This window comes from Dunckerocampus dactyliophorus, chromosome 4 (assembly GCF_027744805.1).
Source record: "Dunckerocampus dactyliophorus isolate RoL2022-P2 chromosome 4, RoL_Ddac_1.1, whole genome shotgun sequence".
NCBI lineage: Eukaryota > Metazoa > Chordata > Actinopteri > Syngnathiformes > Syngnathidae > Dunckerocampus > Dunckerocampus dactyliophorus.
The window spans coordinates 490,454-518,452 of record NC_072822.1 but is presented as its reverse complement, the minus strand read 5'-3'; the positions used below and the strand labels follow the sequence as shown (position 1 = coordinate 518,452).

The window sequence follows — 27,999 nt, the reverse complement described above, 5'->3', positions numbered from 1 at the left end:
GAGCGCCTGTGCAATGAAAACACGTTAATGTAGACACACGAGCTGATCTAGAGTCTGGACTAAGCGCTTTCAGCTGGAACGACAGAAGACGGAAGCGGAAGTGACTGTCGAATGCTCGGGGCGCCAAAATTGAAGCGTGAAAAGTGCGAGATAAGGAATAATAAGTATTGAATATACAGTTGAGAGATTTGATATCTGGACTGGAGGTGGGTTGTGGAAAGTGGACTGCATAGGTCTCGGCCGACGGCCTATATGGGCCCGGTACGACGAGACCGGTGCGCCACGACCTGCAACAAACCAAAAGAGATACGAAGAGCTGGTGGCGGTGGTGCGGAGGGAGCTGAAGTGCGAGTGCAACCAAACTGTACCGTGAGTGTAACAATGGGCTGTAGCTCAGATGATGTTAGAGACGAAGGGGCAGAGGAGATGGAGTACACACAGGTTAAAATAGCAAGGAAACAGTCATGGTCAGAAGCAAGCAGCGGGAAAGATCATGATGGAAGACAAACAAAGAAAAAAATAGGAGCTAAAACAAACGGCAAAGACGAGTTAGATGAAGAATACAAAGTTCTTATTACAATGAGCAAAGATAAAGGACATTTTCACCCAGTTCATCTGACTAAAGCAATTGAAAAAGAAATAGGGAAAGTTAAATATGCCAAAATGCTCAATAACAGAAGAATACTAATATCAGCAGCAAGGACATATGATGAAGTTGAAGTACCTTGATGGAGGAGAAATACAAGTACACATACCAGGAGAGGAAGCAGCAATAAGAGGAGTTCTATCAAACGTACCGATGGAAATGTCCATGGATGAGGTGAAGAGAGAAATAAGAGGTGGCAAAATAACAGAAGCTAGACGACTCCAAACCAGCAGAGGAGGAGTAAAAAGTGACAGTTTGTCTGTATTACTTGTATTTGAAAAGACAATACCGGCAGACATACGTATAGGATGTATGAATTTTAGGGTGAGGGGGTACATCCCTCAACCACTAAGATGCTATAAATGTCAGAGAATGGGACACACGGCACAGCAATGTCAGTGGAGGCAAAGGTGTGCAAAGTGTGGTGGAGAACATGACTATGGGACGTGTGCTAGACATGCTAAACTAAGATGTTGCAACTGTGGAGGAGAACACAGTGCTGCATATGGTGGCTGTGAAGTGCAAAGACATGCCAAAGAAGTGCAAAAATACAAAAGAGAAAATAAGGTATCATATGCTGAAGCAGTAAAGAATATAGGTATGTGTGTAATTAAGCAAAATAAACCAGTAGACAATCAGGAAACTCATATAGACCAGACAGGACATGCAGGAGGACTTCCTCAGAGAACAGACCATAGAAGATCTCAATTAGAATGGACCACCCCCCACAGTAATGTAACCATAAGAGTGGGACAGAAGAAGAAACATTAATTGTAAGGAAAAAGAACTTTGTAGCTTTGATATGTCAAGTCATCAATGTGGCCTCAAGGCAGGAAAGGAAAAGTGACAGGATCAAAGCGGTTGTGGAAGCGGCAGAACAATATTTAAACATCAAGGACCTGAAAGCAGAAGAAATACATGCTATGTTGACTCTACACAATGATGCAGGACCTCAGAACGTTCATCCAACACATCACGGTACTCCACATCCTACCATGGAATGCAAGAAGTTTCATAGCAAACGGACAAGAACTTAAGAAATGTAGAAGAGAAAGTAGGAAAAGACCTGATATGATACGTGTGCAAGAAACATGGCTTAGACCACATGTGGATGATGTGTTGCATGGCTATGAATCAGTGCCATTCCATAGAAAAGAAAAGCAACGTTTGTGAGGGATGGAATAACATCCAATAGAATAGCAACATGAACTGAAATAGAATGTGTGCTTCTTGAAAGACATCAAGCAAATAGAAATGTCATCATGATTCATATGTATAACCCGTGTCAACTATTAGATGGTGAACCATTGGAGAAGATCATAAGGAGGCATGGTGCTAGAGAGATCTGGGATATACGCTCAAATAGAATGTCTTGGATTGGTTTAACATCACTTGGCAAGTTCCTGAGAATGGAATGTACATGAAAACACAAGTATAGGCAGTGATCGTTTCCCCAGACGTTGGACAACAGACACCCAAGTAGATGTGAAAGAAAGACCCAGACAGAAAAAGTGGTGCTTTGGGGAAAATTCAGGGAGGAATGTAGCAAAGCAGCAAATTCAATAGCAATGGAAGGTGGCATAGAGGAATGCACAGTTAAGATGACAAATAAGATCATAGAGGCAGCAATGAAAAGTATACCTTGGAAGTCAATTGGAGGGAAAGGAAAATGGTTCCATGGTGGAATGAAAAGTGCACAACAGCTGGAAAAGAAAGAAATAGCACAATAAGAAGGTTAAGGAAGAACCTCAGCCAAGAAAATGTAATAAATTATCAGAGGAAAAAAGCTATAGCCCGAAGAGTAATTAAAAACAGTAAACAAAAGGCATGGAGGGATTATTGCTCTGCCATAGGAAGGGAAATCAAGATAGGAGATGTATGGTCAATGTTGAAGAAGATGAGTGGGAAAAACGTGTTTGTTCAAATACCTGCATTAGAAGATAATGGAACAATGTATGTGACTGATAAAGAAAAAGCAAATGTGCTGGGGAAAAAGCTTGCAGGGGTGCACAGTGGAAACCATCTGGATGAAAATCATAGACGAGGGAAGGAGAGGACGATAAAAGAGAATAGGGATGTGTTACTAAGACAGGATGGTGAGGAGAGTGTGATGGATGTTGAAATGAATATCAATGAACTGCTAATAGTATTAAATAAAAGTAAAGATACTGCAACAGGAGAAGACCAGTTGAGTTATATTATGTCCCACAACTTAGCAGGAAATATGATATTTATTGAACAAGATATGGGAAGAAGGGAAAATAGCCAAACACTGGAAAGGTGCATGAATATTAGCATTTAATAAACCCGGTAAGGATCCAAAACACCCTGTGAATTATCGACCTATTGCTCTAACATCACATCTATGCAAATGGATGGAGGAAGTTCTAGTCAGAAGACTTAACTATTTCCTTGAAAGTCGAGAGTTACTTACAACTTCTCAGTGTGGGTTTAGAAAAGGACGATCAACAATGGATGCTGTAGTTAGAGTAAGTCAGGAAATAGAGAAAAGCTTTAAAATGAAAGAGTTGATGAATATTGTATTCTTTGATATTGAAAAGGCTTATGATTCCATGTGGCGGGAAGGTTTATGTAGATATGTATACAGATGGATGAAAAAGCGAAGAAGGGAAGGTGGGGATTGGAATCTATGGACCACCAATGAACTATAGCATCATTAAAAGATTACCTGACCAGCTCTCGGCTTATACAGCAGAAATGATAGCAATGATTATTGGCCTGCAATGGATAGAGGAAATAAAAGCAGATAGAGTGCTACGTTGTGTGGATTGTATTCCAACTACACATGTTCAAAATAGAAATAAGGTTCTGCTGGGTACCTGCACATGTAGGGGTGGAGGGGAATGAGGGATGACAGGAATGAAATTATAAATGTACCTGCTGGTAAAGGCAATAATCAAAAACAAATGATGGAGAAATGGCAAAATAGGTGGGACGAGGGTAGTAGCGGGAGAAAGTACTATAAAGTACAAAGATCTATCAGTGCACAAGGGGTGCAGAGAAGAAACAGAAAAGAGGAAATAGTGTTAACTAGGATGAGGTTCAATCACACCGGGTTCAATGACAAGATGTTTTTGATAGGGAAATGTAAATCAAAAGTATGTATGAAGTGTAAAAGTATAGAGAACGTAGAACACATAGTACTACACTGCAAGAGATATAGGGAAGAACGTGTAGCGTTAAGGAAAAGAATTAAGAAGATAGGAAGGGAATGGAGCATTGAGGGTATCTTAGGAACAGGTGGGGAGGGGGTAAGAGATATACAGAGGGCAGTGATAGAATATTTGAAGGACACAGGATTATATAATAGAATATAGATAAGTATTAGAATATTTTATTAGTGGTAGTAGTATAAGTAGTCTCCTCACTATCTAAGATAGCATAAAGTAAGATACTGTATATGGCCCATGTTACATACTCCGGTACAGTAGGTGGCGGTATGCACCTTTTAAAGTCATGGTTGCAACCCGCCATTAAACTAAAAGAAGAAGAAGAAGAAGATCTAGAGTCTGAGCTGTCGAGGTCCGACATTTGGTGGAGAGCATTAAAAGAACACAGGCTGATCTGGGAAGACTTTCAATGCAAAACAGGCTTTTTTCTTTTTTTTTAGGAAGTGCGTTCGTTTTGTTACTGATGATGACGCAAAGCGTTCACACACAATCGGATACATTATCAGTATAATCGGAGCAAGGGAAAACAACGTTTGGCTTTTATTCTTTCTTCAACAAAACTTTGTAGTGACTCTCAAAGACTTTGATAGCGTGACGAAAAGACTCAGCTCCAGTCGATACACGGGCAGTCGCCGATTGCACCGCACATGCGACGCATCCCGGTGAGCAAAATACTGACGCGCCATTGGACTCAATCAGAGCTGAGGAATGTCAGTTAAAAGCCAAGCCTCGGTCACAGTTTAGCACAAGTTGACGTTGCCGTCAAACTTAGTCCGAGTTGGCACGCTGGAAGAGACGGAGACACCGCGTGGCGATGCTTCGTCACACACACCGAAACGATGTGACATGATCCCGCCGGGGAAGACAACGCACGAGGCCAACGACATGTTGGTCCGCAGCTCGGTAAGCGCGAGCTAGCAGGCTGGATTAGCATTCGCGGCTAACAGTGATAGCTAATCCAAACTAGCGTTGTATTCTTGTAAAGTAGCATGGAACAGTGGTAGCTAACGTAGATTAACCCTTAGTTATGGTATTTTATTTCTCCCTTTTAAGGTTGAGGACTTTCGGCTTTTTATCTATTGTTAAAGGCTTCCTGACGGGAGTTAACGCTTGGCTTTCCAACAGAACAAGAGTCAAGAGTTTTACTATGCATATGACAATAAAACTCTTGAATCTTGAGAACAAAAGTCCAGCGGGTATTGTTGTCTTAGCTGAAAACATCATTTGTGACTAACAAAGTTTGTCAAATGTGTGGCTAAAAATGATGCTGGTAGAGGAAGTTGGTGATGGCACAGGAAATAGTTTCCACTGACGCTTCCTCGTGTGGCCTCAGCAGGTGAGGGGTGGAGCCAAGGTGATACACGCTGTGGTGGTCATCTTCCTGGAGTTCTTCGCCTGGGGGCTGCTGACCACGCCCATGTTGACTGTGAGTGACACGCCCACTCACCTTTTGCGCTAAATTGTCTTCCTACTGCTTTGATGGCTGCTGAACAGGAAGTGGGGCAGGTACCAGTCGTGTGTGCTGCTAGCTAGTGGGACGATGATACCTCAAGGAGTGTATCGACACACTGCACAAACTGTCGGCACTGTATTGATACTGTGTTGGTCACCCTATAGTGACCCCTGCAGTAGTTATAAAATCATTGCAGGTAAAGAAATTCCTTGTTTGTGTAAATGCTAAACTGAGTTGGTATGTAAAATATAGCAAATTTGAGTTACAATTCAGAGTTACAATTTTTAACTTATGTACACATTTTTCAAGAGATTGAAGAGTTTTATTGTCATATGCACAGTAAAACAGGTAGTTATACTAAGCAATGAAATTCTTATTCTGTTCATTCTCCCCAAAAAAGAAAGAAAACACAAGAAAAAGAATAAGAACATAAACATAAATACCAATAAATTAAGCAACAACAACAGAAGAGACAACAACAGTGTCAACTTAACTGTTAAATCATATGAAATAAAAGACAAAAAAGTTATTTATGAATTTTTATTGAGGGACAAAAGTTTTTGGAGTGTCTTTGCTCCAAGGCGATTTCTCCTCTTAGACACCAGCTCCCCAGCCTTAGAAAATACTCTTTCACATGGTACAGATGACGATGGTGAGCAGAGAGAAAAAGTAGACACCCTATCTCATGATTTTGAGATCAGGATCTCGTAATTACGAGATGAAGTGAATAAAGCAACTGTAAGGCTCTTTAACTGACTATCATATGTATCACAGGTCATTCACTTGATAAATTGATAAAGTGAGTGCAATGCGCCACCATGAAAAATGCTATATAACAGTAAACAATGCTCAAAGGAGAAAAAGATTAACCTTGTTTGGCGTCCCAAGATCAAAATTATTCCACACTGGGGAAAACTTCTTAGAACGATCCATAATTACGCAAAACTCCATCCAACAAACCCACGACATGTTGATAGTTTGTTTTCTTATAAACACACTTTGGCGTGGCACATCCAAATGATACAGTTCCTGTATCGGACACGTGATTCTTTCTCAAAGCAATACACGCACCGATACGGGGTTTCACTCTTGAGCTCTCGGCACAGTGCTGACGCACCAATGTCGCTCGTCCCATCGCTACTGCTAGCTAAGCAACGTGTTCTTTCAGGTTCTCCATGAAACATTCCCACAGCACACTTTCCTGATGAACGGACTCGTCCAAGGCGTCAAGGTGAGTCTGCACGCGCCACCAGGTGTGTGGGGCTAGCATGCTAACGTTAGTGTGCCTCGTCAGGGCTTCCTGTCGTTCCTGTCGGCTCCTCTGATTGGTGCTCTGTCGGACATCTGGGGCAGGAAGTCCTTCCTGCTCATGACAGTCTTCTTCACGTGCGCGCCCATCCCCTTCATGAGGATCAGCCCCTGGTGAGGCGGCACCCTCCCGTTGTTGTTTTTGCTGAGTCACATGACCACCATGTGAGCGTCTCAGCGCCAGGAGGAGCATTCCCAGCGTTCCAAAGCGCCAGCATGTGACTGGAATTTGTTTAATCTACTTGGAGGTTTGACCCTTTTTGTGTGTGTGTGTGTGTGTGTGTGTGTGTGTGTGTGTGTGCGTGCGTGTGTGCGTGTGCATGCGCAGGTGGTACTTTGTGCTCATTTCCGTGTCGGGAATCTTTGCCGTGACCTTCTCGGTCGTCTTCGCATACGTGGCGGACATCACTGACGAGCAGCAGAGGAGCACCGCTTACGGCCTGGTAGCACGCACACGCGCACACAAACACAGAGTAAACGTGACAAAGCATCCATGTTTGTGGGCGTGGTCAGGTGTCGGCCACGTTCGCCGCCAGCCTGGTGACGAGCCCGGCCATCGGGGCGTACCTGTCGGCAAAGTACGGCGACAGTCTGGTGGTGCTGGTCGCCACAGTGATCTCTGTGGCTGACATTGCCTTCGTCTTCTTGGCGGTCCCGGAGTCTCTGCCCGACAAGATGCGTCTGACGTCGTGGGGCTTCCCCATTTCCTGGGAGCAGGCCGACCCCTTCGCCGTGAGTCTGGGGGATTGGGGGGGGGGGGGCTCGCTCGCGTGCGATTGGCAGCTGAGGGCTCGTTTGTTTGTTCAGTCGCTGCGTCACGTCGGGAAGGACTCCACCGTCCTGCTCATCTGTGTCACTGTCTTCTTGTCCTACCTGCCGGAGGCGGGGCAGTACTCCAGCTTCTTCCTCTACCTGAGACAGGTGACCTTTCAACCCCTCCTCCATCTTGCCCACCACACCACGCAAGCAAACACCATGTTGTATTCCAGGTCATCGACTTTTCTCCCGCCGCCATTGCTGCCTTCATCGCCATGGTGGGCGTCCTGTCCATCATCGCTCAGGTGCTCCTCACTGGTCATGTGATCACGCTAGAGGCCCCTCCCCCAGCCTGACACCTGTGTGTGTGTGTGTGTGTGTGTTGCAGACGCTGCTCCTCAGTGTCCTGATGAGGAGCGTGGGGAACAAGAACACTGTTCTTCTCGGTCTGGGCTTCCAGCTGCTCCAGCTGGCCTGGTACGCCTTTGGCTCCGAGCCCTGGTGAGTCGTCGTCCTCCTCCTCCTCCTTTTCGTGGGGGCCGAGCTAGGAACCAGGAAGTGGTGTCGCCTGTGTAAACTGGGGTTTTCCTCTTTCAGGATGATGTGGGCGGCGGGAACGGTGGCAGCCATGTCGTCCATCACGTTCCCAGCGGTCTCGGCTCTGGTGTCACACAGCGCCTCCGCTGACCAGCAAGGTAAGTGCCCGCACGCACGCACGCACGCGTGCACTACCTGTGTAGTAACCGTGTGTGTTTGCGCATACGTGCGCAGGTGTGGTCCAGGGTATGATCACGGGGATCCGGGGTCTCTGCAATGGTTTGGGTCCGGCTCTGTATGGCTTCATCTTCTTCCTGTTCAACGTGGAGCTCAGCGATGTACAGCCGGCGGCCACCAGGACCATGCAACACGCAAAGGTACATATACACACACACAAGCACAATATGGCATAAAGCAGTTTGTGTTAGGAAGGATTTTAGACGCAACCAAGTTAAAGTAGCTTGATTGTACACACTTGGAACAGCAGGGGGCAGCATAGCTTCATGCTAACTTAGCATTAGCATACGTCTCTCTCTGTTTATTAAACACACACCAATCAGTACAAAGGAGTTGAAGACATGCTAAAAAGTGCCAAACCATAAATACATATACTATATTCTACATGATATAGTTTTATTTTTGTAATAAACCACAGGCTAGTTTTAAAAAAAACTGCATTTTGAAAGCAGCTGTGTGACTCGTTGTTGCCTCGTGTGGACGTGAGTGGTCACAAAATAAAAGCGTTGTTGTCGCACGTAGAAGTCGAGTGTTCCCGGGCCGCCCTTCCTCTTCGGAGCGTGCACCGTGGTGTTCGCACTCATTGTAGCCGTCTTCATCCCCGAGCGCCGCCCCCCGCTGGCCGACATCAAGACCTGCTCGGCCAGGAAGACCGGCGGCGGCATGCCCACTGCCCACACTCAGGATGCCGGTGTCGTTCTGGCCACGCCCACTAGTGACGCGGAGGACATTGAGCCGCTCTTACAGGACAGCAGCATGTGATTGGCAGCCAGGCTGGCCAATCACAGCACATTATGGGAGCCTTTTTACTTTTATCAGAATTCTTTTTTTATATATATGTGTGTGTGTGTGTGTGTGTGTGTGTGTGTATATATATATATATATATATATATATACACACATACACACACACATATACATACAGACCCTTTCCGAAAAATGAGAATGTCATGGAAAAGTTGTTTAATTTCCATAATTCCATTCAAAAAGTTAAACTTTCATAGATTATAGATTCAGGGCCCACAATTTAAATGATTTCAAGTATTTATTTGTTTATTTTTACATAATTTGGGCTTCCAGCTCATTAAACCCACAAAAACAGGAATTCAAAAATTTGAATACTGTGAAGAAATCAGCCCAAATTTTGCAGGGCATGAATGTTTTAAAGTGAGTGTCACACACTAATCATCTACTAAACTCAAATCACCTGCACAGGCTTCCCCAGGTGTCATTAAATTGCTTCAGTTTGGTTCAATTGTCTCAGTTGGGTTCAATATGGGGAAGACTGCAGACATGACAACTGGCCAGAAGACCATCATTGATACCCTCCATAGGATGGGTAAGCCACAAAAGTTCTTAGCTAAGGAGGCTGGTTGTTCACAGAGTGCTGTGTCCAAGCATATCAATGGAAAGTCTAGAGGAAGGGCAAAATGTGGCAGGAGAAGATGCACCAGCAAAAAAGATGACCGTGGGCTTCAGCGGATTATCAAACAGGGAAGATTCAAGAATCTGGCAGAGATCCAGAAAGAGTGGAATGAGGCGGGAGTCACAGCTTCAAAAACCACCACATTCAGACGCATCCGGGAGATGGGCTACAACTGTCGGGTTCCTCGGGTCAAGCCACTTCTGAACCTGAGCCAACGTAGGAAGCGTCTCCACTGGGCCAAGGAGAAGAAGGACTGGACTGTTGGCCAGTGGTCCAAGGTCCTCTTTTCCCATGAAAGTAAAGTGTGCCTTTCATTTGGGAATCAAGGTCCAAGGGTTTGGAGGAAGACGGGTGAGGAACAGAACCCAAGCTGCCTGAGGTCCAGTGTGAAATATCCACAGTCCGTCATGATTTGGGGTGCAATGTCCGGTGCAGGTGTTGGTAAACTCTGCTTTCTTAAATCCAAGGTCACCGCAACAGTCTACCAGAATGTTTTAGAGGACTTCATGATTCCTTCTGCTGAGGATCTGTATGGAGATGCAGATTTCATCTTCCAGCAGGACCTGGCCCCTGCCCATACCGCCAGAAGCACCAAAACCTGGTTTGATGCCCATGCCATCACAGTGCTTGACTGGCCAGCCAACTCACCGGACCTAAACCCCATTGAGAATCTATGGGGTATTCTCAAGAGGAAAATGAGGGGCACCAGACCCAACAACAAAGAAGAGCTGACAGCAAGCATCAAGGAAATCTGGGCTTCCAAAACTCCCAGGCAATGCCACAGGCTGATTGCTTCAATGCCACGTGGCATCGAGGCAGTGATTAAGGCAAAGGGATTCCCAACCAAGTATTGAAGATTGACATATCGTTTTGAAAGTACCATATTTTGATTGATTTGATGTGATCCTAACGTCTTTCTTTTTTTCCTGCAAAAACTGAGAAGTAAATGGTGATTTCTTCACAGTATTCTAATTTTTTGAATTCCTGTTTTTGTGGGTTTTATGAGCTGGAAGCCCAAATTATGTAAAAATAAACAAATAAACACTTGAAATTGTTTAAATTGTGGGCCCTGAATCTATAATCTATGAAAGTTTAACTTTTTGAATGGAATTATGGAAATTAAACAACTTTTCCATGACATTCTCATTTTTTGAAAAGGGTCTGTGTGTGTGTGTGTGTGTGTGTGTGTGTGTGTGTGTATGTATGTGTGTGTATATATATATATATATATATATATATATGTGTGTATATATATATATATATGTGTGTATATATATATATATATATATATATATATATATATATATATATATATATATATAATGTCATATTCATCAAAGGACATTCCAAGAGTCCACCTATGTTACCGTGGCAATGCCAACTTCCTGTTCCTTCATGTGACTTCCTGTTCCACGGTGTTTTTAGACTGCAGTCACGTCATCTGCACTTTATTTTCTTCATGTGCCTCCTGCTTCCATCACTGGACAATAAAATATCCAAGCCTTTATTAGCCGTCCACTTCTTTCTTTTTCCAGCGTGTGGCCATGAACACATGCAATACCACCTATTAGTAGTCCACACATATGCAAATTCAACACATGTCGTCTAAATGAAGCATTTTCAAGTATAAAAATGGCTACATGAAGCCAAATCCAAATACACTAGGTCCCCAACTTGCGAACACCCGCGGATACGAACACAAGCCGACTGGTCTATATTTTATTTTATTTTGTGTGTAGTCAGTCGCTCAATCAGTATTTCTACTGCTACTGTACATGCTTGACCAGTAGAGGGCACTGTGACACTACTAATGCAGCCTGAGAGCTAATGAGACCAACTGAGGAAGAGTTAGACGCTGGGGAGATACAGTGTAAAGCTAAATGGAAAGATAAATGATACAACCCGGACAGAGCGTGTGATTAAAGTTTATGAAGAGTTAATAGGCCTGCTTAATTCTACACCACCCACAGGACACTACCTCTTTTAGAAGAGTCTAACCACCACCACCATTTGTCCTTTTTTTCAATAACTCCTCCTCCACAACGACTTATGCTGGACCACTCCTCTTCAAAGGTAAATAACATTTATCATTACGTATTATTATATCACTTTTATTATTGTTTTTTTCATTCATTATCCTGGTTTAATATTACTACTGCATCCAAACTCATATTTACATAAATACACATATACTGTGTATGTATACACGTACATGTAGTACCTATATCATTGCTAATATTACCTTTTCCCATACTTGAGAACAATTCCACTTAAGAACGGTCGTCTGGAACCAATTGTGTTCGTTAGTTGGGGACTTAGTGTATCAGGCATTGAAAGACGTGTACATGACATGTCATGTGTAGTAGTCTACACTGACCACTAGGTGTCGAGTGATAGGAGCGTGAAGGTGACTACAGGGGTGTTATTTCATGTCTAGAGGGCTCTAATGATGTTAAGTCTATTTAGAAAGTGTTTAACAGCTTTTCAATGCGCTAATGACCAAAATATTCCACTTGTACATAAGGAGTCCTACTTGGTGGCAACTGTGGAAGCAATGAACGTCCATAAAGGACGGGGTTGCTGTGTAGTGCTTCACTTTTGCATCTCATAGCACACAGCTGTGGTGTGTTCAGGGGCTGGCAATGTGAAATGTTCACGCTTGAGGGGAAAGCAGTTAGCACCCAGGCTGTGGTGGTGACGTCACAGCAGACAGGAAATGGACACCTTGGTGGTGGCGTAGGGGACGTCCTCTGTGCAGGGTAGGGGGACACAAGAAGCAGGTTTGGACCGTGTGTGCACTGCTGAAGGACCGATGGAGACGCTCACCTCTGTCCTTGAGCGTGTCCACGTAGACCTCAATGAACTCCTTCTCGCTGCTGTCCTTCATCAGGTCCTCTTCCTCCTGCTGTCCTCGCCACCACCTCCTCACGTGTTTCTCCTCCTCATCATCTTCCTTCTTGTCGCTGGCGGGACTGTCATACAGTCGGATGAACCTGATGGGTGTAGGTGTTACTGATGGACGTTTGGACCAAGGTGTGTGTGTGTGTGTGTGTGTGTGTACTTGATGCAGGGGTTGCTACACAGGAGGGTGGGAATGCAAACCAGCTCCTCTCCGCTGACAACGATCATGTTGAGGGTGGGGATGTTGGTGAGGCAGTGAGGAAGATACGTCAGCTTGTTCTGGTGCACCAACAACGTCTGCAACCGCTGCAGCCTGACAGACACACACACACACACACACATCATGACCCTGCTGTGTGTGTGGTAGAGCGTGAGGTCCTACCTGTCCATGTCCTGCGGCAGGTCGCTTAGTCTGTTGTGGCTGAGGTCCAGCAGCTGCAGGTTGCTCATCCTCAGCGCGCAGACGGGAATGGAAGCAAAGTTGTTTTGGGCCACGTCTAAATGACGCAACTTCTTCAACGCGCTCAACTGCAGGAAGGCTTTCTGTTACTCCACATCCCTCTTTTAAAAATACATTCCTTGAAGGCAGCATAGTTGCTGTGATTTCCACTGCACAGTACACCCCCGCTTCTCTCTGTTTCGGTTCTCACACGCCCTGGTTTTCATACACCTCAGTTTTTGTAAGTTTTCTTTTTTGTACAGTTTTCGCGTATTTTGATGTTTGTGCGCACTGGTTTTCATACGCCCCGGTTTTCATTTGTATATTTCGGGGTTTTTTTGCAGAATTTGTACAGGTTTTGTATATTTTCATTTTTGTACGCTTAGTTTTCGTACATCTCGTTTTTCATATCCCCCATTTTTGTTGGTACACCCTGCTTTTTGTACGTTTTGGTTTTCACACGCACTGGTTTTCATGCACCCAGGTTTTTGTACATTTCTTGTTCTATGTTTCAGTTTCCATACTTTTCGCTTTTCTAGGTTTCACTTTTTGTACGCCCCTGTTTGTTTTTACATTTGGGTTTTCAGACGTTTAGGTTTGTGTACTTGTAGTCTTGGTACATTTCAGCTTTCATGCACCCCCAGTTTTGTTCGTACACCCTGGTTTTCATGCAGCCTGGTTTTTGTATGTTTCAGTTTCTGTACATTCCAGTTTTGGTAGATTTCAGCGTGTGCCCCGGTTTTCAGTTTTTGTAATCACGGTTTTCTACATTTTGGCTTTTTTACAGTGCAGTTTTCATTCTTATTTATCATCTTTGTACACCCCTGCTTTCCTCACATCCTGGTCTTTGCTGGTACACCCTGGTTTTCATATGTTTTGGTTTTTGAACGCTCAAATTTTCATCCGATTCAGTTTTCATGTGACCTTTTTGGAAGGAATTAAGGATGAAAAGTGAGCTTTTGCTGTAGATGCCCCAAATAGAAGACAAGGTGGCGTGTTGTTGCCCATGAAGTACACATGTGTACGTTCACCACAAGAAGACGTCATCACCGGTGAGGATTCATCTTTACCATCAAAGTAAAACAATGTGTATGGTCATGTGAGCACACTGGAAAAGGTACGTGAAATTTGGGTATGAAATATGGTCCTGCTGGTATGTTGCCAGGTGTAGGCAGTGAAGCAGAGCACAGCTCTTCAGGTGTCGGGGAGTGAGCGCTATCAATTAGCACGCATGCTAACACGGCGCAGAGTTCTGACCTCAAAAGGAAGCTGGCACAGGTTGGAGTTCCCGGAAAGTTCCAGCCGTTCCAGGTTCTGGCAGTCTCCCAGCTGGGGGGGGACGCCACACAGGCGGTTGTAGCTGACGTTCAGCTCCCTCAGGCCTGACAGCTTTCCTGGGGAAAGGAGCCCGTTTGAAGGCGGGAATGCCGAGAAACACCACAAACATCTCACCGATGTCGGGCGGAAGCTCCTTGAGGGCGTTTTTGGGCATGTCCAACACGGCGAGGAGTGTGAAGGAAGACAGGTAGTCTGGGAGCTTCTGGATCTTGGTGCCGGTCACGTGCCACTCACGTAAATATGTCATCCACTGCAGTTCCCTCGGGAAGTCCTGCCGGGAATATTGCCCGTCCGTTTACTTCCTGACCTGCTGGCTTTAGCTAGCTAGCTAGCTTGCTCACCTTCCACTGATCCCCGTTCAGCTGGAACACCAACTTCTTGTCATCATCATCATCATCATCATTCACATCTGGACCACACCCCTCAGATTGCCTTACTTCTGGATCCTCACCACACGGACGCTCTGCTGACAGGAAGCTACATTCACATCGACATCCTCATCACGTGTGTGTGTGTGTGTGTGTGTACCAGCGTGTGTGTGTGGGGTAGATGTGTTGAGGTAGATGTTCAGCAGGTTGCGTTCATGTGTCTTGCAGTAGATACGATACTGCCACTGTTGCTCGATCCTACACACACACACACACACACATCTTAATGGAGGTCAAAAGGGCATCATTTAAGGTCATAGTAGGTGGTGATGGTCTGACTTGGTGAGGGCGCTCCTCTCCTTCCGCTCCTGCTCCTTCTTTTGGCGCTGGCAGTGTTTCTTCACACGGACTTCCCACAGGCTTCTGACCGCCAACACGTCGTAGGCGGGAACATGTGCCTTCCTCTCCAATGTCATGACGCTCCACAGAGGTGTGTGTGTTTCCACAGCAGAGTGGGTCCTCTGCTCGTGACAAAGACAGGAAAGCAAACAAACTTGTAGAAACACGCACAATACAGGTGATCAGTTGTATTAATAGATGATCTTTGTTAGCTACAAGCACAAAAGCAAGTTCCTACCTCCTCAAACGTCTTCACCAGTGCTAACTTGTTGACTCACTGTGTGCGCGTGTGTTATTTTTAGCAGCAGATGTGACCGCGCCGTGTGTGTCACATGACACCATCACCTTTACATAGCCCGCTGGAAACATCCATACTAGCTAGCACGCTAACAATGCATCACAACAAGTCAGCTTGTTTATCAAATGTTTATTCTTTTCCACATCATACATGGAAGTCCATGTACACTACTAGTGACAAATAGTCAGAATTATGAGGACCAAATGAGATGAAAAGTCAAATATGAGAGAAACAGTCCAAATTATGAGAAAGATTTTAAAAGTCATGAGAAAAAAAATTGTCATGAAATAAAGGAAAGTTACAATGTGAGATGATATGTTCAAATTAGGAAATAATAAAATAAAATTAGAAAAATAAGTCAAAGTAATGAGATGAAAACATCAAATATGACAGAATTGTGAGAAAAGGTCCAAATGAGGAGATACAAACTGCACATGTGCCTTCTTCACTGGAACCTTGGTCACATGGCACTTTGCACATGTGCAGTTTATGTCTCATAATTTATGGACTTTTGATCTCATTTCAACTTTTTGTCATTACGACATGTTACGTCACAATTAGGGATTTGTCTCAAGTTGACTATTATGGCTCTCATTTTCACTTTGCATCATCATTTTCCTACCTCATCATTTAGACTTACAGTTGAGATCAGAAGTTTACACACACCTTGGAAAAAAACACTTTATCACAATTTTTAGCGGTTTACACTTATGCCACAAATGTTGTTTTCTTATGACAATATATTTCAGATGTCTACTTCATTTTCTTGATTGATTTATTGAAGACAGTTGCTTTATTCAAGAATTATATAACACATAACATTTTCTGAAGTTCAGTGGCTCAAATGTTTGCATACACCTCCTCCAACATGATTTATACTCAAATGTTTACATACACCTCCTCCAACATGATTTATACTCAAATGTTTACATACACCTCCTCCAACATGATTTATACTTGGTTGGACCACCTTTTGCCTTGATAACTGCCATCAGTCGCTTGGGATAACCGTCTACAAGCTTCCTGCAGTAGCTTTCTGGAATCTTTGGCCATTCCTCTTGGCAGAAAGTGTACAGCTGAGTCAAATTTGATGGTTTGCGTCTACGGACACTTTTTTTTTTTTAGCTCAGACCAGACATTTTCTATAGGATTAAGGTCAGGGCTTTGTGAAGGCCAGTCCAGGACCTTGATTTTCTTGTCTTCGAACCATTTGGTCACAATTTTGGCTGTGTGTTTAGGATCGTTATCCTGTTGAAAGATCCAGTTCCGTTTCAGATTCAATTTCTGGGCTGACGTCTTGACGTTCTGTAGAATCTCAATGTAATGCTCCTTTTCGTGATGCCTTCTATCTTCTGGAGTGTACCAGTGCCAGACGAAGCAAAGCAGCCCCACAACATGGTGTTGCTGCCACCATGTTTCAGTCGGTATCGTGTTCTTCGGATTGAAGGCTTCACCTGTTTGTGTTGTGGCCAAACAGTTCCATTTTGGTCTCGTCGGACCAAAGAACTCACTTCCAGAATGTAGTCTCCTTGTTCACATGTTCTCTTGCAAACTTCAGACGGGCTTTGCGATGCCTTTCTGTGAGTAACGGCTTTTTCTGGCTTGGAACCCATGGAGACCATTCTTGTGCAGAACTCGTTTAACAGACACATCTTTGCCAGCTGCCTTCAAATCATGACAGAGCTCCCTCTTGGTGGTTGTGGGACTCTTCTGCACCTTTCTGACAATGTTTCGCTCCTCTCTTGGCGTCAATTTCTTCTTCCTTCCACTCCTTGGCAGGGTAGCTGTTGTCCCAAGCTTCTTGTACTTTGCAACAACGGTTTGAGTGGTGGGTCGTGGCACATCTAATTGCCTGGAAATTGCTCCAAGTGACAATCCTTCCTTGTGCAACTCCACTATACGCCTTCTGAGGTCTTGGCTAAGTTCCTTCGACTTCCCCATGCTGCAGAATTGTCATAGTGGCCACCTAGCACTGGGGAGTGGCCTTTTCTACATTCAGGAGGGCTATGGCATGGTTATGTAAATATCATTATGTAATAAGTCATCAATGAGGTTGTCACTTGGTGGCAGTGGACCATTACCAATGATTACATAACATTATCTTACCATCTACTACTGGAATTGAACCAAGTTATTCAGTGTATGTAAACCTTTGATCCATCATGATTTTGACATTTTCCATTAAATGGGCTAACAAATTTATCCTTTGATTTTCATGTGTGAAAGATCATTGATAAAATGAAGGTGCCACTGTGCCCAATTATTACCATGAGCAGTTGGATTCAATTCTTTGAAATTAGAAGGTAAAATTAGACTTGAATATTTTTGGGTCAACTGTTTGTAAACTTCTGACCTCAACTGTATCATCTCATGATGATGATTTACCAGTGGGATATTTTCATTGTTTCAGTGGCAGAAAGGGGCTTCCATAGTAATCAGATTACTTGGCTACTTGCAGGATAATAAAAATCAGAATAATGGTGCCGCCTCAGCAGCTTTGACCCGGGCGGCGAACAGCAGAACGCTTTTCTCCACGTAAGCATTGATGTCGGCCTGAGAAGCTCGCGGGTTCTCACGCACGAACTCCACCACGCTCGAGATGCACTCCCTCTGCACACACACACACACAGTAGTCGAAAAGTAGTTACTTGAGTTAGCAGTGAAAGTAAGAAGGGCGTTAATAACTTATAACGCTATGCTCATTCGTGCTCGAACGGTCCCTGATATGACGTGATGTCACTAGGCATGGTCAGGAGGCGAAGCCGGCGCCCACCTTGTACGCATCCACTAGGTCCTGGCCCGTGAGGCGACCCAGAAGGTCCTTGGCGACGCGGACGCGCGTTAGCGCCGCCAGCAGGCCGCGGTCCTCCTCGCTCTGGGAGCTCAACCAACTGAGCAGCGCCACCTGTAGAAAACATGGAACAAGACGGAAGAGTTCTTACTTTCTTCTGAACACATTCATCGTCTTTTACCAACATTTTCATGCAAGCTAAGTTAGCGTGAGCATGCTAACAGTTAGTCTCGTGAGACTTGTTTGCATAAAGACTACTTTTCTTATTATTAAGTCAACGCCTTTGCAGGAGGGAGGAGCGAATTTACTTGAGTTAAATGATTTGATGAACAATAACTGAGCGTTTATGGAAAGTACAACGTCAACATCTGCGCTGTATTTGACTTCCGCCTCACCTGCTGGAATAACTCCATGTTGCTCATCTGTCCTCCGCATGCCGCCATCTTGGATCAGCAAAGACGCACAAAGATGTGAAAAATAACTTGAGTCGAGTCCCAAACGGGACTTTTAGTGAAATAAAGTGCGCAGATTGTTCGGGTGAAATGTTCCTTGTTTACGTCTCGCCTTCTTCGTGGGCCATTGTAACGTTACGCTGCTGTGGCCGCTGCTGCCGCCCAGCGACCACAGCGTGACGCTACCACCGTTATTCTTGCAAGAATTTTAGATTGAAGTTCGTATATTATATTGTTTGGTGTGCGTGGGGGCAGAACTACCAACAAATGTCATACTTATGTATTTAATAAAGACATTTACTGTCATATTTATGTATTTGAGTAGAAATTAGTTTTATTTGAATAAAGTGAAGCAGTAGGGCCAACAGGAGCTGGTGGTCAAGTCTTTTGAGTGGATTGTCCTGGGTCACGTGACAGGATGTGGGCGGTCATCTGTGCTCTTGGCTTTTGGAGAAGGAGCCCAGCTGTTTTGTGTTGACATCTCGGAGCTGCTCAAGCTGCCGCTGACCGCGCCGGTACAAATACTCGATGTGCATCACGTCTGTCTTCTTGATGCTGGCGTTCTCCCTGAACTCGTCGCGGATTCGGGGGAGGAAGCCCGGCTTGTCACGGCCGGCTTGCAGGAACTGTCGGTACAGCGCCAGGACCTGCTTCTGCAGCTTGCTGTGTCGCGCCATCGCCCTTCTCAAGGAAGTTGGCTGCAGCTAAACGTGCATGGTCTGATGGAAGCGGCTCGCAATGACGTCAGTGCAAGACTCTGAACGCACCACGTCCTCCGCGTGGACATCTGGAGGAACCAAACACACAACTTCTGATGATTAACGTCGATGTCAGGTGGTCACCATTTACTTGATAATTTACACCCTAAATGTTCTCATGGGTTGATGCCCAAACAAATAACACGAGTGCTGCAGTGGTAATACTGCAGTACAGTACTAGTACTTCACACCAAGAATGAGCAACCAATTGAAGCACGACATACACACATTCCATCAAAGTAAACTCGATGACGCAGTAAAGATGCGTCCATAAAATGTTTTAAAGTACAAATACCAATACGACGACGGTAGTCAGCGCGTGTGCTAACGTATCAGCATGTTTTGCAACGAATGCTGAATGCTTCCTATCTGAATGTTGCTTATTGTGCAGCTAACACTAAAAAAGACCAACAAAAACCTCGCAGAGCAGAACACACACTCACCAGTTTGATTCTCAGTCAGTGTGTTTCCGTTGGGCGGTTTCAAACACGTAAAAACAACCTTGACGTCGTTACGTCGGTTAGCCAAGCTTAGCGTTTGTTAGCCAACGTTGACCTCTGTGGGCGTGACAGCGGCACGACTGTCAGCGCTAGCTTCCGGTGGTTTCGTTTGCAAGGAACAAATACCGAGTAAAACATGAAATTATATAATAACCCTTACGTCGCATTTGTTCCGTTTCTGTTTGATTTAACTCAAATTGACGTCGCAAATAACTTGTGACCGAAGGCTTTTATTCTGACAAACTCCAAAGTGAAGGAGAGTGCTTCCGGTTAGCATGACCTGCTCAAATGTCAAAACAGCAGCACAGGTTTGTTTTCTTCTTGTTTAAACGACATTAGAAACTTTTCATATCGAGTAGAACTATGTTTAATAACTATAATGTATAATAAATGAAATATCTGAAGATAAAATGGCGGTCTTCTGAGGATATTTGCCGAAGTTAAACGCTGCTTTATTGGCCCTCTGACCTCTTTTATCTTAATATTGACTTGTGGAGGGTGAAGTTGGTCCACTACAAAATCTTTGATCAGCTGTAGAACGTGTCTGGTGAGTATTAAATAGAATTTCTGGTCCCTCTGTGTCGGAAAAGGTGCGCTTTTATTTAGTGCTACTCTCAGCGCGAGAGGGCGACGGGCGTGAGCCGTTCACGCTACGTAATGGAGGCGGAGCTTGAACGGGTGGAGGAGGAGATGCAGCGGCTGCTGAGCGGCCAGGGGTCGGAGGTCACGGCGTGCGACGTGGGGCTGGAGCAGAGCAAACCGGCCTCGCTGAGGAACAACGTCTCCTACATCGTCTGCGCCGTCATCTTCAACCACAAGGTCCCCGACGCCGCCGGGGGGAGGAGCTAAGTCGTCTATTAGAATGATTATTCATTTCGTATCATGCAGGAGGAGGTGCTGATGGTTCAGGAGGCCAAGCAGGACTGCTACAAGAAGTGGTACCTCCCAGCAGGCAGGGTGGAGGTGGGCGAGAGCCTACAGGAGGCGCTGCTGAGGGAGGTGAGTCTCTGTGAGCCCCGCCCCTTCCATCCACAGGGCGTGGCATTGGTCACCTGGTTGTGTGCAGGTGAAGGAGGAGGCGGGGTTTGAGTGTGAGCCAATCACCTTGCTGCTAATCCAGGAACAGGGACCACAGTGGATCCGCTTCATCTTCCTGGCCAAGGTCACAGGTCAGTGGATGTGGGCGGGTCTTCGGGGTGTGACTGAGTTGGACCTGCTATTATACTACATAGTGTGTACTATATAGTATACCTAATAAGAGAAAATAAGACATTTCTGACAGGAAACCTGTTTACAACCTTCGAAATACGCTTTTTAACATGATTAGAGCCCTCTTGACAACTTGACATAACACCCCTATAGTCTTCTTTACTCTCGGAGCTGTACTTGCAGGCGGGACCATCAAGAGTCCATCAGCGGCCGATCAGGAGTCTCTTCAGGCCGCCTGGTGGGACAGACGCACGCCCCTCGCCCTCAGGGGGCAGGACATTCTGAGACTCATCGAGTTTGGGCTCAAGTATGACATCGAGTCACGTGTCGCGTGACTTTAGCGTGTTTCTGAACCTGTGGTGCAATCAGGTACCACCAGGACCCCTGGCATCCCGCCACCTTGCCGACGGACCTGAGCTGCCGCCACGTGGTCCAGCGACTGGTCCTGGTCTTCATCACCCCGGAGGAGCAGGTCTGGATCCTGCTGGTCAAAGGTATCCGAGCGCCTACACACCCCTGCGTCCCCGCCTGCACCTGCGCGTCCTCACCGCCCCCTCCCTCCTCTCGTGTCCCCGCAGCCCCGAGGCCCCACCTCCCCGTGGCGGCGGCGGTCAAGACGCACGCCGTCAGCTGGGCATCCAACATGGTGGCGCAGGACGCCATGCCGTTGTCCTACTACGAGCACAACGTCAACACGCTGGGCGTCTTCAGCCTGCAGCACAACGGGCGCCAGCACGGCAAGACGGATGGCGTGTGCTTCAACACACTGGTGGCGCTGGAGCCCGACGGCGCCCGGCGCGACGAGGACGGCCTCAGACTGGAGCCGCCGTCCGCCCTGCGCCCGCCTCCCGTGGACAACCCCCGCTACCTCTGGCACAAAGTCCAGCGTCCCACCGTGAGGGACGCGCTGTTGGACAAGAGCAGGAAGACGTCCATCTTACCCCTGCACAGTCTTTACTGACTCTTAATGTGAAAGGACGCTTTTATTGTCTTATTTTTTTATTTTTGCAAGGACATTTGTTCGGTTAAAGCTTCATCGTGTGCACGTAGCCATCCTTCAGGCTCTTCAGGTTCCTGTTCCTCTTCTCCAGACGGGTAAGCCACTCCCCCCGCAGCCTGGCGAACAGGAAGACACGGGTCAACAACACGCAGCATGTTTGCTATGGCGACAGGCTGGAAGACAAACGACGCCGCCACACGCTCAGGATGCCTCCGTGCGTGGTGGGACGCGCCGGCTACAAGCATCTGCGAGCACGGTGAGTGAGCGGCGGCCGAGACCCCCACCTCCCCGGCAGCTGTTCACCCCCCGGCTTCCCTTCCGGCATGTTGGGGATTATTCACTTTGTCCCGTCTTTGTCGCTAAACCGGAGTGACGCAAACGACAAACACGTCCTTCTACACCCTCAGCTAGCGAGCCGTGCACCGCTGGTCTTTTTATCAGAAACATGCCCCCGTTGGCTAAATGTCATCTCACTCATCACCTGGCACACACAATTGGGGGGGGGTTACTGCTCCTGGAGAGTGACATGGCATGATGGGGTGGGGGGGATTAGTAACAGATAGCAGGGGGATTATCTGTGATGGATTTGGGGGGGTGGTGTGAGGTTAGCACGGGACAGAAGGGCGGCGGCAGCGTGGTTGCCTAGCACTTGTCATCACATGAAATGAGGAAGGTTGAAATTATGACATAAAAAATCTAAATTGAAATTTAAAAAAGGAATTAAAAGATTAAAAAGACAATTATGAGATTAAAAATTTAAATGACAAGTTAAAAAAAATCTAAATTATGAGGGAAAAAATGTAAATTATGAGCTAAAATCATAATTGAGACTAGACGGGGGGGTGGCATGAGGTTATAGCGCAGGGCAGAAGGGCGGTGGCAGGGTGTGTGTGTGGGGGGGGGCAGCAAGCACTTGTCATCACATGAAATAAGGACAAAGGCAATGCATGTTCTGGACCGAAAAGACATGTTTGAAAGGGGGTGGCGGGTACGACACCACCCCTCCCTCACACACACACTGCCCCTTCATGCCTTCCTAAAAGACACCTGGTTTCAGTCCCACACCATCGGGGTGCTGACGCTTGTCAACCTTCCCAGGAGAAATACCACACCACCTCCTCAGACTACAGCTGTCCTATCTAGTCCTGCAGCATGAACTGATGAAGCCTGCTGGTCCACCCGTCTGCGTCTCTACACGAGGTGACGCCAGTCCCGCGCGTGTGTGTGTATGCCAGCGAGGCGGTGCTGACTTCTGGAGGGCGCTGGTGCTCATCCTGCACTCTTCGCTGGCAGCGTGCTGGTCGTGGACGTGGATCCTGTTCTCCCAGAAGCTCTTGATGTGTTGTCTGTCGTGGATCAGCGCCAGACTCATCTAGTGGGGGTGGAAACAAGGATTTGGCATCTTTTATGGACGGCTATGAACAAATGAATATTTGATCAATCAGCTAACATAAGATGAGTAAATCCTGTGTAAACACCAACCTTTGTTTCCAGCTACTAATGGATGCACACTGGATGACACTCACTGACCGTCTGTGTCTGCGTGTGTGTGAGATGAAGCAGAAACATCCACTTTATGTGTGTGTGTGTTTTAACAGTTGCTGTGAAACCGAGCTGGTCATGTGATCTTTATTTCTGATGATGCCCTGTCAGTTTTCACGGTGTGTGTGCGTGCGTGTGGCATGGATACGACAGGACATAAAAGACAAACTGAGCTGCTGCTATAATTATGTCATCACCCTAAAACACATTTTATGAGCTGGGTGTGTGTGTGTGTATGAACACTTTATTAAAGAGGAAGTGACATCAATGGACACTTTAATAAAGAGGAAGTAACCTCATCAGAATAAAACCCACTGATAAAGACAGCAATAGTTGTGTTGAAAGAGTGAGATGACAAGGCTTTTAACCCTTGTTAAATATCTGGAACACAACGTCACCTACAAACCACCAAAACGTAACAGTCTTTTTCTAAAGTGCATCTACAGCCATAATAGATTCAGTCCGGAAATAAAATCCAATTTGTTCTTTAGGTTACGAAAAGGCATTTGCCGGTGACAAACTACACATCCGTGTTGCGGGTTCGCGACTCGTTTCATTGGCTGTGCTCAGCTCAACGGCCTCGCCTTCTTTGAGCGTCCTTTCCTCCGATTGGACAGCGTCTTTGTAACCGACGTCACCAAGTCGTCTGGTGCCGAGTTCAGGGAATTCGGTGCCTCTGACATCCACTGCTGTGTCTGCGTTCTTTTTTTTAAATTATTAATAATCTTTATTAACAACAAACAAGTATACAATAACAGTATTCAAATAACAGAACACAGTCCGCATTTGTGGGATTCGTGACGTCATCCCGCCGCGCCAGAAATGCCCAAATTGGTACAGTGTCCTCCTCCTGCCTTGAATGGAAGTTCATTTTTGTGGCCCATTCACATCCCAAAATCATTTGCGCGCTTCCGTCCAGCCCTTAAAATGTCAACATTTAAAGGAGGATAAGCGTCAGTATTGATTTATTTCTGTGTAAAGGGGTGGTTTATTTCGCCATTTAAATTTGAAGCGCAAAAGTCCCACGGTCAGCGCTCCCTTGAACGCGCTTATAACAGCCACGGCGCACAGCTGCGCTAATGAGCTTCCTTCTCTCTGCTGACGTGTACGACGTGCCACCGGCTCACCTGACATACGCAGGCCGCTCCCGGATGGAATGATGGTAACTTTTGTGGCTGGTGTGCATGTTGCTATCTTTTAGCGACGGCGAGAAGAGGCATTAGCTAAACTGTAGCCACACCTACTGGATCGTAAAGGATGAGCAGCGCAGCCGTGACACATCGACACAACTTCAAGGAAAAGTGCACTTTTTTTCTGAACGTTGCCGGTGTGGAAAGAATGAAATGACCGTGAGTTCCGGCACGAGAATTACAGCAAGAAATGCGAAGTATGTTGTTTTACTGTATTCGAAACTTGTTATTTGCGCGTGATGACTCCCTGCAAGGGGGGAAGAGCTGATTGGTCGGGTGTTTCCGGTCCCCTCACGACAGCCGACACGGGAGGCCTGTTAAAGTGCTGTATGGTCTTGGTCGCCGTGGTGCACCTCATTTTCAGTGTTCTCTTCCAGCTTAGAACATCTTTGTGGAGCAACGATTCATTTTTTCACATCCTCAGAGTTTTTGGTCATGAGGTTCCACGTCGAACGGTGGGAGGGCGATAACACCCCCAAACACAACACTTCTGAAACACTTACAAGTGGTGTGTGTCTTTATTTCATTGTGGATTTCTTTGATCCGCTCTGTGCACCTCTATGAACATAGATGTAGAGCATCTAGATGTGTGTAGACATGTACAGACAGTGCATGTGTTCATCCGGCCAGGATATGCTTGACAAACTCTGTGTAGTTGACGTGGCCGTTGGCGTCCTCCTGTCCCGCCATCAGCCGGTCCACCTCGTCCTCTGTCATCTTCTCCCCCAGCGTGGCGAGGACATGGCGAAGCTCCGCCCCCATGACGGTGCCGTTTCCTTCCTTGTCGAAGACCCTGAGCCCCTCCACGAAGTCCTCAAAGTGGCCGTGGTCCTTGGCGCGGGCCACGTGCTGCAGCATGGGCAGGAAGCTGTCAAAGTTCAGCAGCTTGGAGTGCAGCTCCTCTGCTTTGGGCCGGCCCAGCAGCTTCAGAACCTCCTCGTTGGTGGGGTTGTGACCCAGGGCGCGCATCACGTCGCCGCACTGACCGTATGTGATCTTCATCTCTCCTGTCGGGGTCTCGTCAAACAGCGTGAAGGCGTCGCGGAACTCTTCTATCTGCTCGGCGCCGAATTCCACCACCACACTTTTCAGGTCCACCTCGGGAGCTTTGGACTCAGGTTCCGGCTCTTTTGGAGGGGGCGCCGAGCTCTCGTCTTTCTTCGCCGATTCCGCCGGCTTCTTTGCGTCTGCGGTCTTCTTTGCTTCCACTTTCTTGGGGGCCATGTTGGCGACTGGCAGCCGGGCAGCGCGTGACCTCCTTATAGGCTGCGCCGGGCGAGGAGGGAGGAGCTGTAGCGCCGGCCAGGATGACCAAAGATGGAAATGAAGATTGGAATAGAAACTCTTAAGAGGAGGAAAACCACGATAACGTCATCCTAATGACCTTCAGCCTGATAAACCCTAACCCTGATAAACAACTCACACGCATATATGCTTACAAACGTTCTAAACACACACAAACATGAACACAAACATTGTTCACTTCACTGTCGTCTGTCACTTAAGTTCAGAAATTGTGTGTGTGTGTGTTGGTCAACATTCCCTTCTGGATAACAGCGGTGCTTGTCCTCCATGTTGTGTGTTTCCAGATAAACGGTGTGTGTTCTGATGTACGATGCTGTGTGCTTTGACCAGCCTCTGCTGCAAATACCTCAGCTCTCACATGGCCTGCAGGTTGGGAAAGGTCCACCTATGTCAAGATGAAAAACTGTGAGAAATAACAGTATTTGCATTCCCCCCTCCCCCTGACATCTCCTTCGTGCTTCCTGGGCACCACCACAAGCCAGGACCTCAAGCGGCAGCCCGCCATCAGCTCCCTCAGCAGATGTTCCTGCGGCAGCTGTACAAAGTCGAGCTGCCAAGCAGGATGCATCCTCAGCTCCTCCATCAGCGTGTGGTATGCTGGGGCCACTGGCAGGGACACGGACTGCAGAAAATCCATCCTTCTCTCCAGGGCCTGTATGTTTCCTCTTGCATCCAGCATGGATGATTCACTACATCAGCTGCTGCATCCAGATCAGAGACAACTGGTCTGACCATCATTTATTCAACTTCCATGCAAGGACACTCATCAGTATACAAGCTGAAGGACAAACATGGCGACCATTCAAGATGAAATGCTACTTGATATAGCTAACACCATGTGGCAGGAGAGGGGTGCTCTCCTCCTCCTGTGGGGGACATCCACTAAGTACTGTTCCTTGTTTACACATTGAAAACCTGTTTATCACCTTCTAGATACGCTTCTTAACATTGGAGCCCTCTAGACATTAAATAACACCCCTATAGTATCACACTCCCATCGCCCAATATCGTGATATCACGCAGCAGTGTACGTGTCATCATCCAATATAATAGACATGATATCACCCAATACCCAATACAGTAGACATGTTATCATCCAATATCTAATACAGTAGACATGATATTGGTAGTTGCTGCAGCGTTCTTTCAAACGGCTGCTCTGATCAGGAGGATTAGCCCAAAGAAAAAGCCCCTGCTTCCATCGGCCATACAGCGAAGTGAAGACGCCATACCACATTCATTTGCATAATGTCCCTCACATAATGGACATATTTCATCATTCATTCATTTAAAAACTGATTCATCTGATTTAAATTTGTAATCATTTCACAGCCCTAATTTCCATCTCATATTTTCTTGAAAGTGTAAATATTTAGTGCAGATAGCATTATTTTATATTGTTATTTCACATATTTGTTGAAAGTGCGATGCTGGCAGCACTCATACATCAAGCTGTGGATGTGACGCTGAGCATGTGCACTCAACTAGCTGTTAAAGCGCTGTATGGTCTTGGGTGCTGTGCTGAGGCTCACTTTCAGTGTGTTTTCTTATAGCTTAGCACATCTTTATGAAGAGCAAGTATTCTTTTTTTCACATGCTCAGAGTTTTATGCCATGAGGTGCCACGCTGAACTCCCAAAGTGACCACTATGAGAGTGTGAGAGTGACAACACCCCCAAACAGAATATTTATGAACCTGATACTGTAGCTTGCAATCAGTAAATTACAAACCAGTGTTGTTTCTCTGCTTTCTTTCTGAACTCTTATTACACTTATTTACTGCACATTGTTCTCTTTATTTCCAAATGTGTTGTTTTAATAAAGTGAAATGGATTATTTACATGTATAATATACTCATATTTTGTATGACTTATTGGAAGTGGGTCATGAAATTGAATAAAATGCGTGTGAGAGCAGCTTTGCCCTAACAAATATGGCGGTGGTGTTGACGTCTAA

General features: G+C 46.1%; 5 protein-coding genes and 1 long non-coding RNA gene across 12 annotated transcripts; 3 read left to right on the top strand and 3 right to left on the bottom strand.

The window, feature by feature from the left end:
* The first annotated feature begins 1 nt into the window (after nucleotide 1).
* mfsd14bb (major facilitator superfamily domain containing 14Bb) lies at nucleotides 2–11,061 on the top strand. Of its 2 annotated transcripts, none has more exons than XM_054774022.1 (12): nucleotides 2–4,740; nucleotides 5,174–5,263; nucleotides 6,459–6,521; nucleotides 6,585–6,712; nucleotides 6,927–7,041; nucleotides 7,112–7,330; nucleotides 7,406–7,519; nucleotides 7,588–7,659; nucleotides 7,743–7,855; nucleotides 7,952–8,049; nucleotides 8,126–8,268; nucleotides 8,651–11,061. In XM_054774022.1, the coding sequence occupies exons 1-12, from the start codon at nucleotides 4,684–4,686 to the stop codon at nucleotides 8,888–8,890; spliced, it is 1,452 nt and encodes a 483-aa protein (XP_054629997.1). In that variant the 5' UTR covers nucleotides 2–4,683; the 3' UTR covers nucleotides 8,891–11,061. The 2 variants fall into 2 exon arrangements, with proteins under 2 accessions (XP_054629997.1, XP_054629996.1); XM_054774021.1 differs by having other exon boundaries at nucleotides 5,171–5,263.
* On the bottom strand, nucleotides 10,757–18,686 carry lrrc2 (leucine rich repeat containing 2). Its single transcript, XM_054774023.1, has 11 exons — nucleotides 18,484–18,686; nucleotides 18,071–18,202; nucleotides 14,940–15,121; nucleotides 14,761–14,858; nucleotides 14,574–14,698; nucleotides 14,347–14,503; nucleotides 14,152–14,288; nucleotides 12,838–12,983; nucleotides 12,616–12,768; nucleotides 12,381–12,547; nucleotides 10,757–12,304 (listed from the first exon to the last, which is right to left on the bottom strand). Exons 1-11 carry the CDS (start codon nucleotides 18,529–18,531, stop codon nucleotides 12,255–12,257), a joined length of 1,395 nt encoding a protein of 464 aa, XP_054629998.1. The 5' UTR covers nucleotides 18,532–18,686; the 3' UTR covers nucleotides 10,757–12,254.
* A 140-nt stretch (nucleotides 18,687–18,826) lies between these two features.
* sdhaf1 (succinate dehydrogenase complex assembly factor 1) lies at nucleotides 18,827–20,063 on the bottom strand. The gene is made up of 2 exons (XM_054774042.1): nucleotides 19,742–20,063; nucleotides 18,827–19,327 (listed from the first exon to the last, which is right to left on the bottom strand). The coding sequence occupies exon 2, from the start codon at nucleotides 19,215–19,217 to the stop codon at nucleotides 18,969–18,971; it is 249 nt and encodes an 82-aa protein (XP_054630017.1). The 5' UTR covers nucleotides 19,218–19,327; nucleotides 19,742–20,063; the 3' UTR covers nucleotides 18,827–18,968.
* nudt18 (nudix (nucleoside diphosphate linked moiety X)-type motif 18) lies at nucleotides 18,962–22,547 on the top strand. 5 transcript variants are annotated; one of them, XM_054774029.1, is made up of 7 exons: nucleotides 18,964–19,374; nucleotides 20,389–20,617; nucleotides 20,687–20,797; nucleotides 20,865–20,967; nucleotides 21,191–21,314; nucleotides 21,377–21,501; nucleotides 21,586–22,547. In XM_054774029.1, exons 2-7 carry the CDS (start codon nucleotides 20,456–20,458, stop codon nucleotides 21,966–21,968), a joined length of 1,008 nt encoding a protein of 335 aa, XP_054630004.1. In that variant the 5' UTR covers nucleotides 18,964–19,374; nucleotides 20,389–20,455; the 3' UTR covers nucleotides 21,969–22,547. The 5 variants fall into 5 exon arrangements, with proteins under 5 accessions (XP_054630005.1, XP_054630004.1, XP_054630003.1 ...); XM_054774028.1 differs by lacking the exon at nucleotides 18,964–19,374 and adding an exon at nucleotides 19,406–20,345 and having other exon boundaries at nucleotides 20,417–20,617; XM_054774027.1 differs by lacking the exon at nucleotides 18,964–19,374 and adding an exon at nucleotides 19,407–20,106.
* On the top strand, nucleotides 22,548–27,885 carry LOC129180037 (uncharacterized). 2 transcript variants are annotated; one of them, XR_008570084.1, is made up of 3 exons: nucleotides 22,548–24,936; nucleotides 26,329–26,413; nucleotides 26,527–27,885. It is a non-coding gene; the product is annotated as an uncharacterized LOC129180037 (long non-coding RNA). The 2 variants fall into 2 exon arrangements; XR_008570083.1 differs by having other exon boundaries at nucleotides 26,523–27,885.
* LOC129180034 (myosin light chain 3-like) lies at nucleotides 25,254–26,194 on the bottom strand. Its single transcript, XM_054774039.1, has one exon. It carries the CDS (start codon nucleotides 25,961–25,963, stop codon nucleotides 25,358–25,360), a length of 606 nt encoding a protein of 201 aa, XP_054630014.1. The 5' UTR covers nucleotides 25,964–26,194; the 3' UTR covers nucleotides 25,254–25,357.
* Nucleotides 27,886–27,999: the final 114 nt, after the last annotated feature.

What these genes read in the sequence shown, in the direction of transcription:
- mfsd14bb (XM_054774021.1), top strand. Translation starts at nt 4,684, where the DNA reads ATGATCCCGCCGGGGAAGACAACGCACGAGGCCAACGACATGTTGGTC. An exon ending in ACATGTTGGTCCGCAGCTCG is followed by an intron (nt 4,741 to 5,170) that starts GTAAGCGCGAGC and finishes GTGTGGCCTCAG; the next exon opens with CAGGTGAGGGGTGGAGCCAA. An exon ending in CGCCTCCGCTGACCAGCAAG is followed by an intron (nt 8,050 to 8,125) that starts GTAAGTGCCCGC and finishes ATACGTGCGCAG; the next exon opens with GTGTGGTCCAGGGTATGATC.
- lrrc2 (XM_054774023.1), bottom strand. Translation starts at nt 18,531, where the DNA reads ATGGCGGCATGCGGAGGACAGATGAGCAACATGGAGTTATTCCAGCAG. An exon ending in GAGAGGAGCGCCCTCACCAA is followed by an intron (nt 14,859 to 14,939) that starts GTCAGACCATCA and finishes GTGTGTGTGTAG; the next exon opens with GATCGAGCAACAGTGGCAGT. An exon ending in CTGCCGCAGGACATGGACAG is followed by an intron (nt 12,769 to 12,837) that starts GTAGGACCTCAC and finishes TGTGTCTGTCAG; the next exon opens with GCTGCAGCGGTTGCAGACGT.
- sdhaf1 (XM_054774042.1), bottom strand. Translation starts at nt 19,217, where the DNA reads ATGGCGCGACACAGCAAGCTGCAGAAGCAGGTCCTGGCGCTGTACCGA.
- nudt18 (XM_054774029.1), top strand. Translation starts at nt 20,456, where the DNA reads ATGGAGGCGGAGCTTGAACGGGTGGAGGAGGAGATGCAGCGGCTGCTG. An exon ending in CCGTCATCTTCAACCACAAG is followed by an intron (nt 20,618 to 20,686) that starts GTCCCCGACGCC and finishes CGTATCATGCAG; the next exon opens with GAGGAGGTGCTGATGGTTCA. An exon ending in AGGAGGCGCTGCTGAGGGAG is followed by an intron (nt 20,798 to 20,864) that starts GTGAGTCTCTGT and finishes GGTTGTGTGCAG; the next exon opens with GTGAAGGAGGAGGCGGGGTT.
- LOC129180034 (XM_054774039.1), bottom strand. Translation starts at nt 25,963, where the DNA reads ATGGCCCCCAAGAAAGTGGAAGCAAAGAAGACCGCAGACGCAAAGAAG.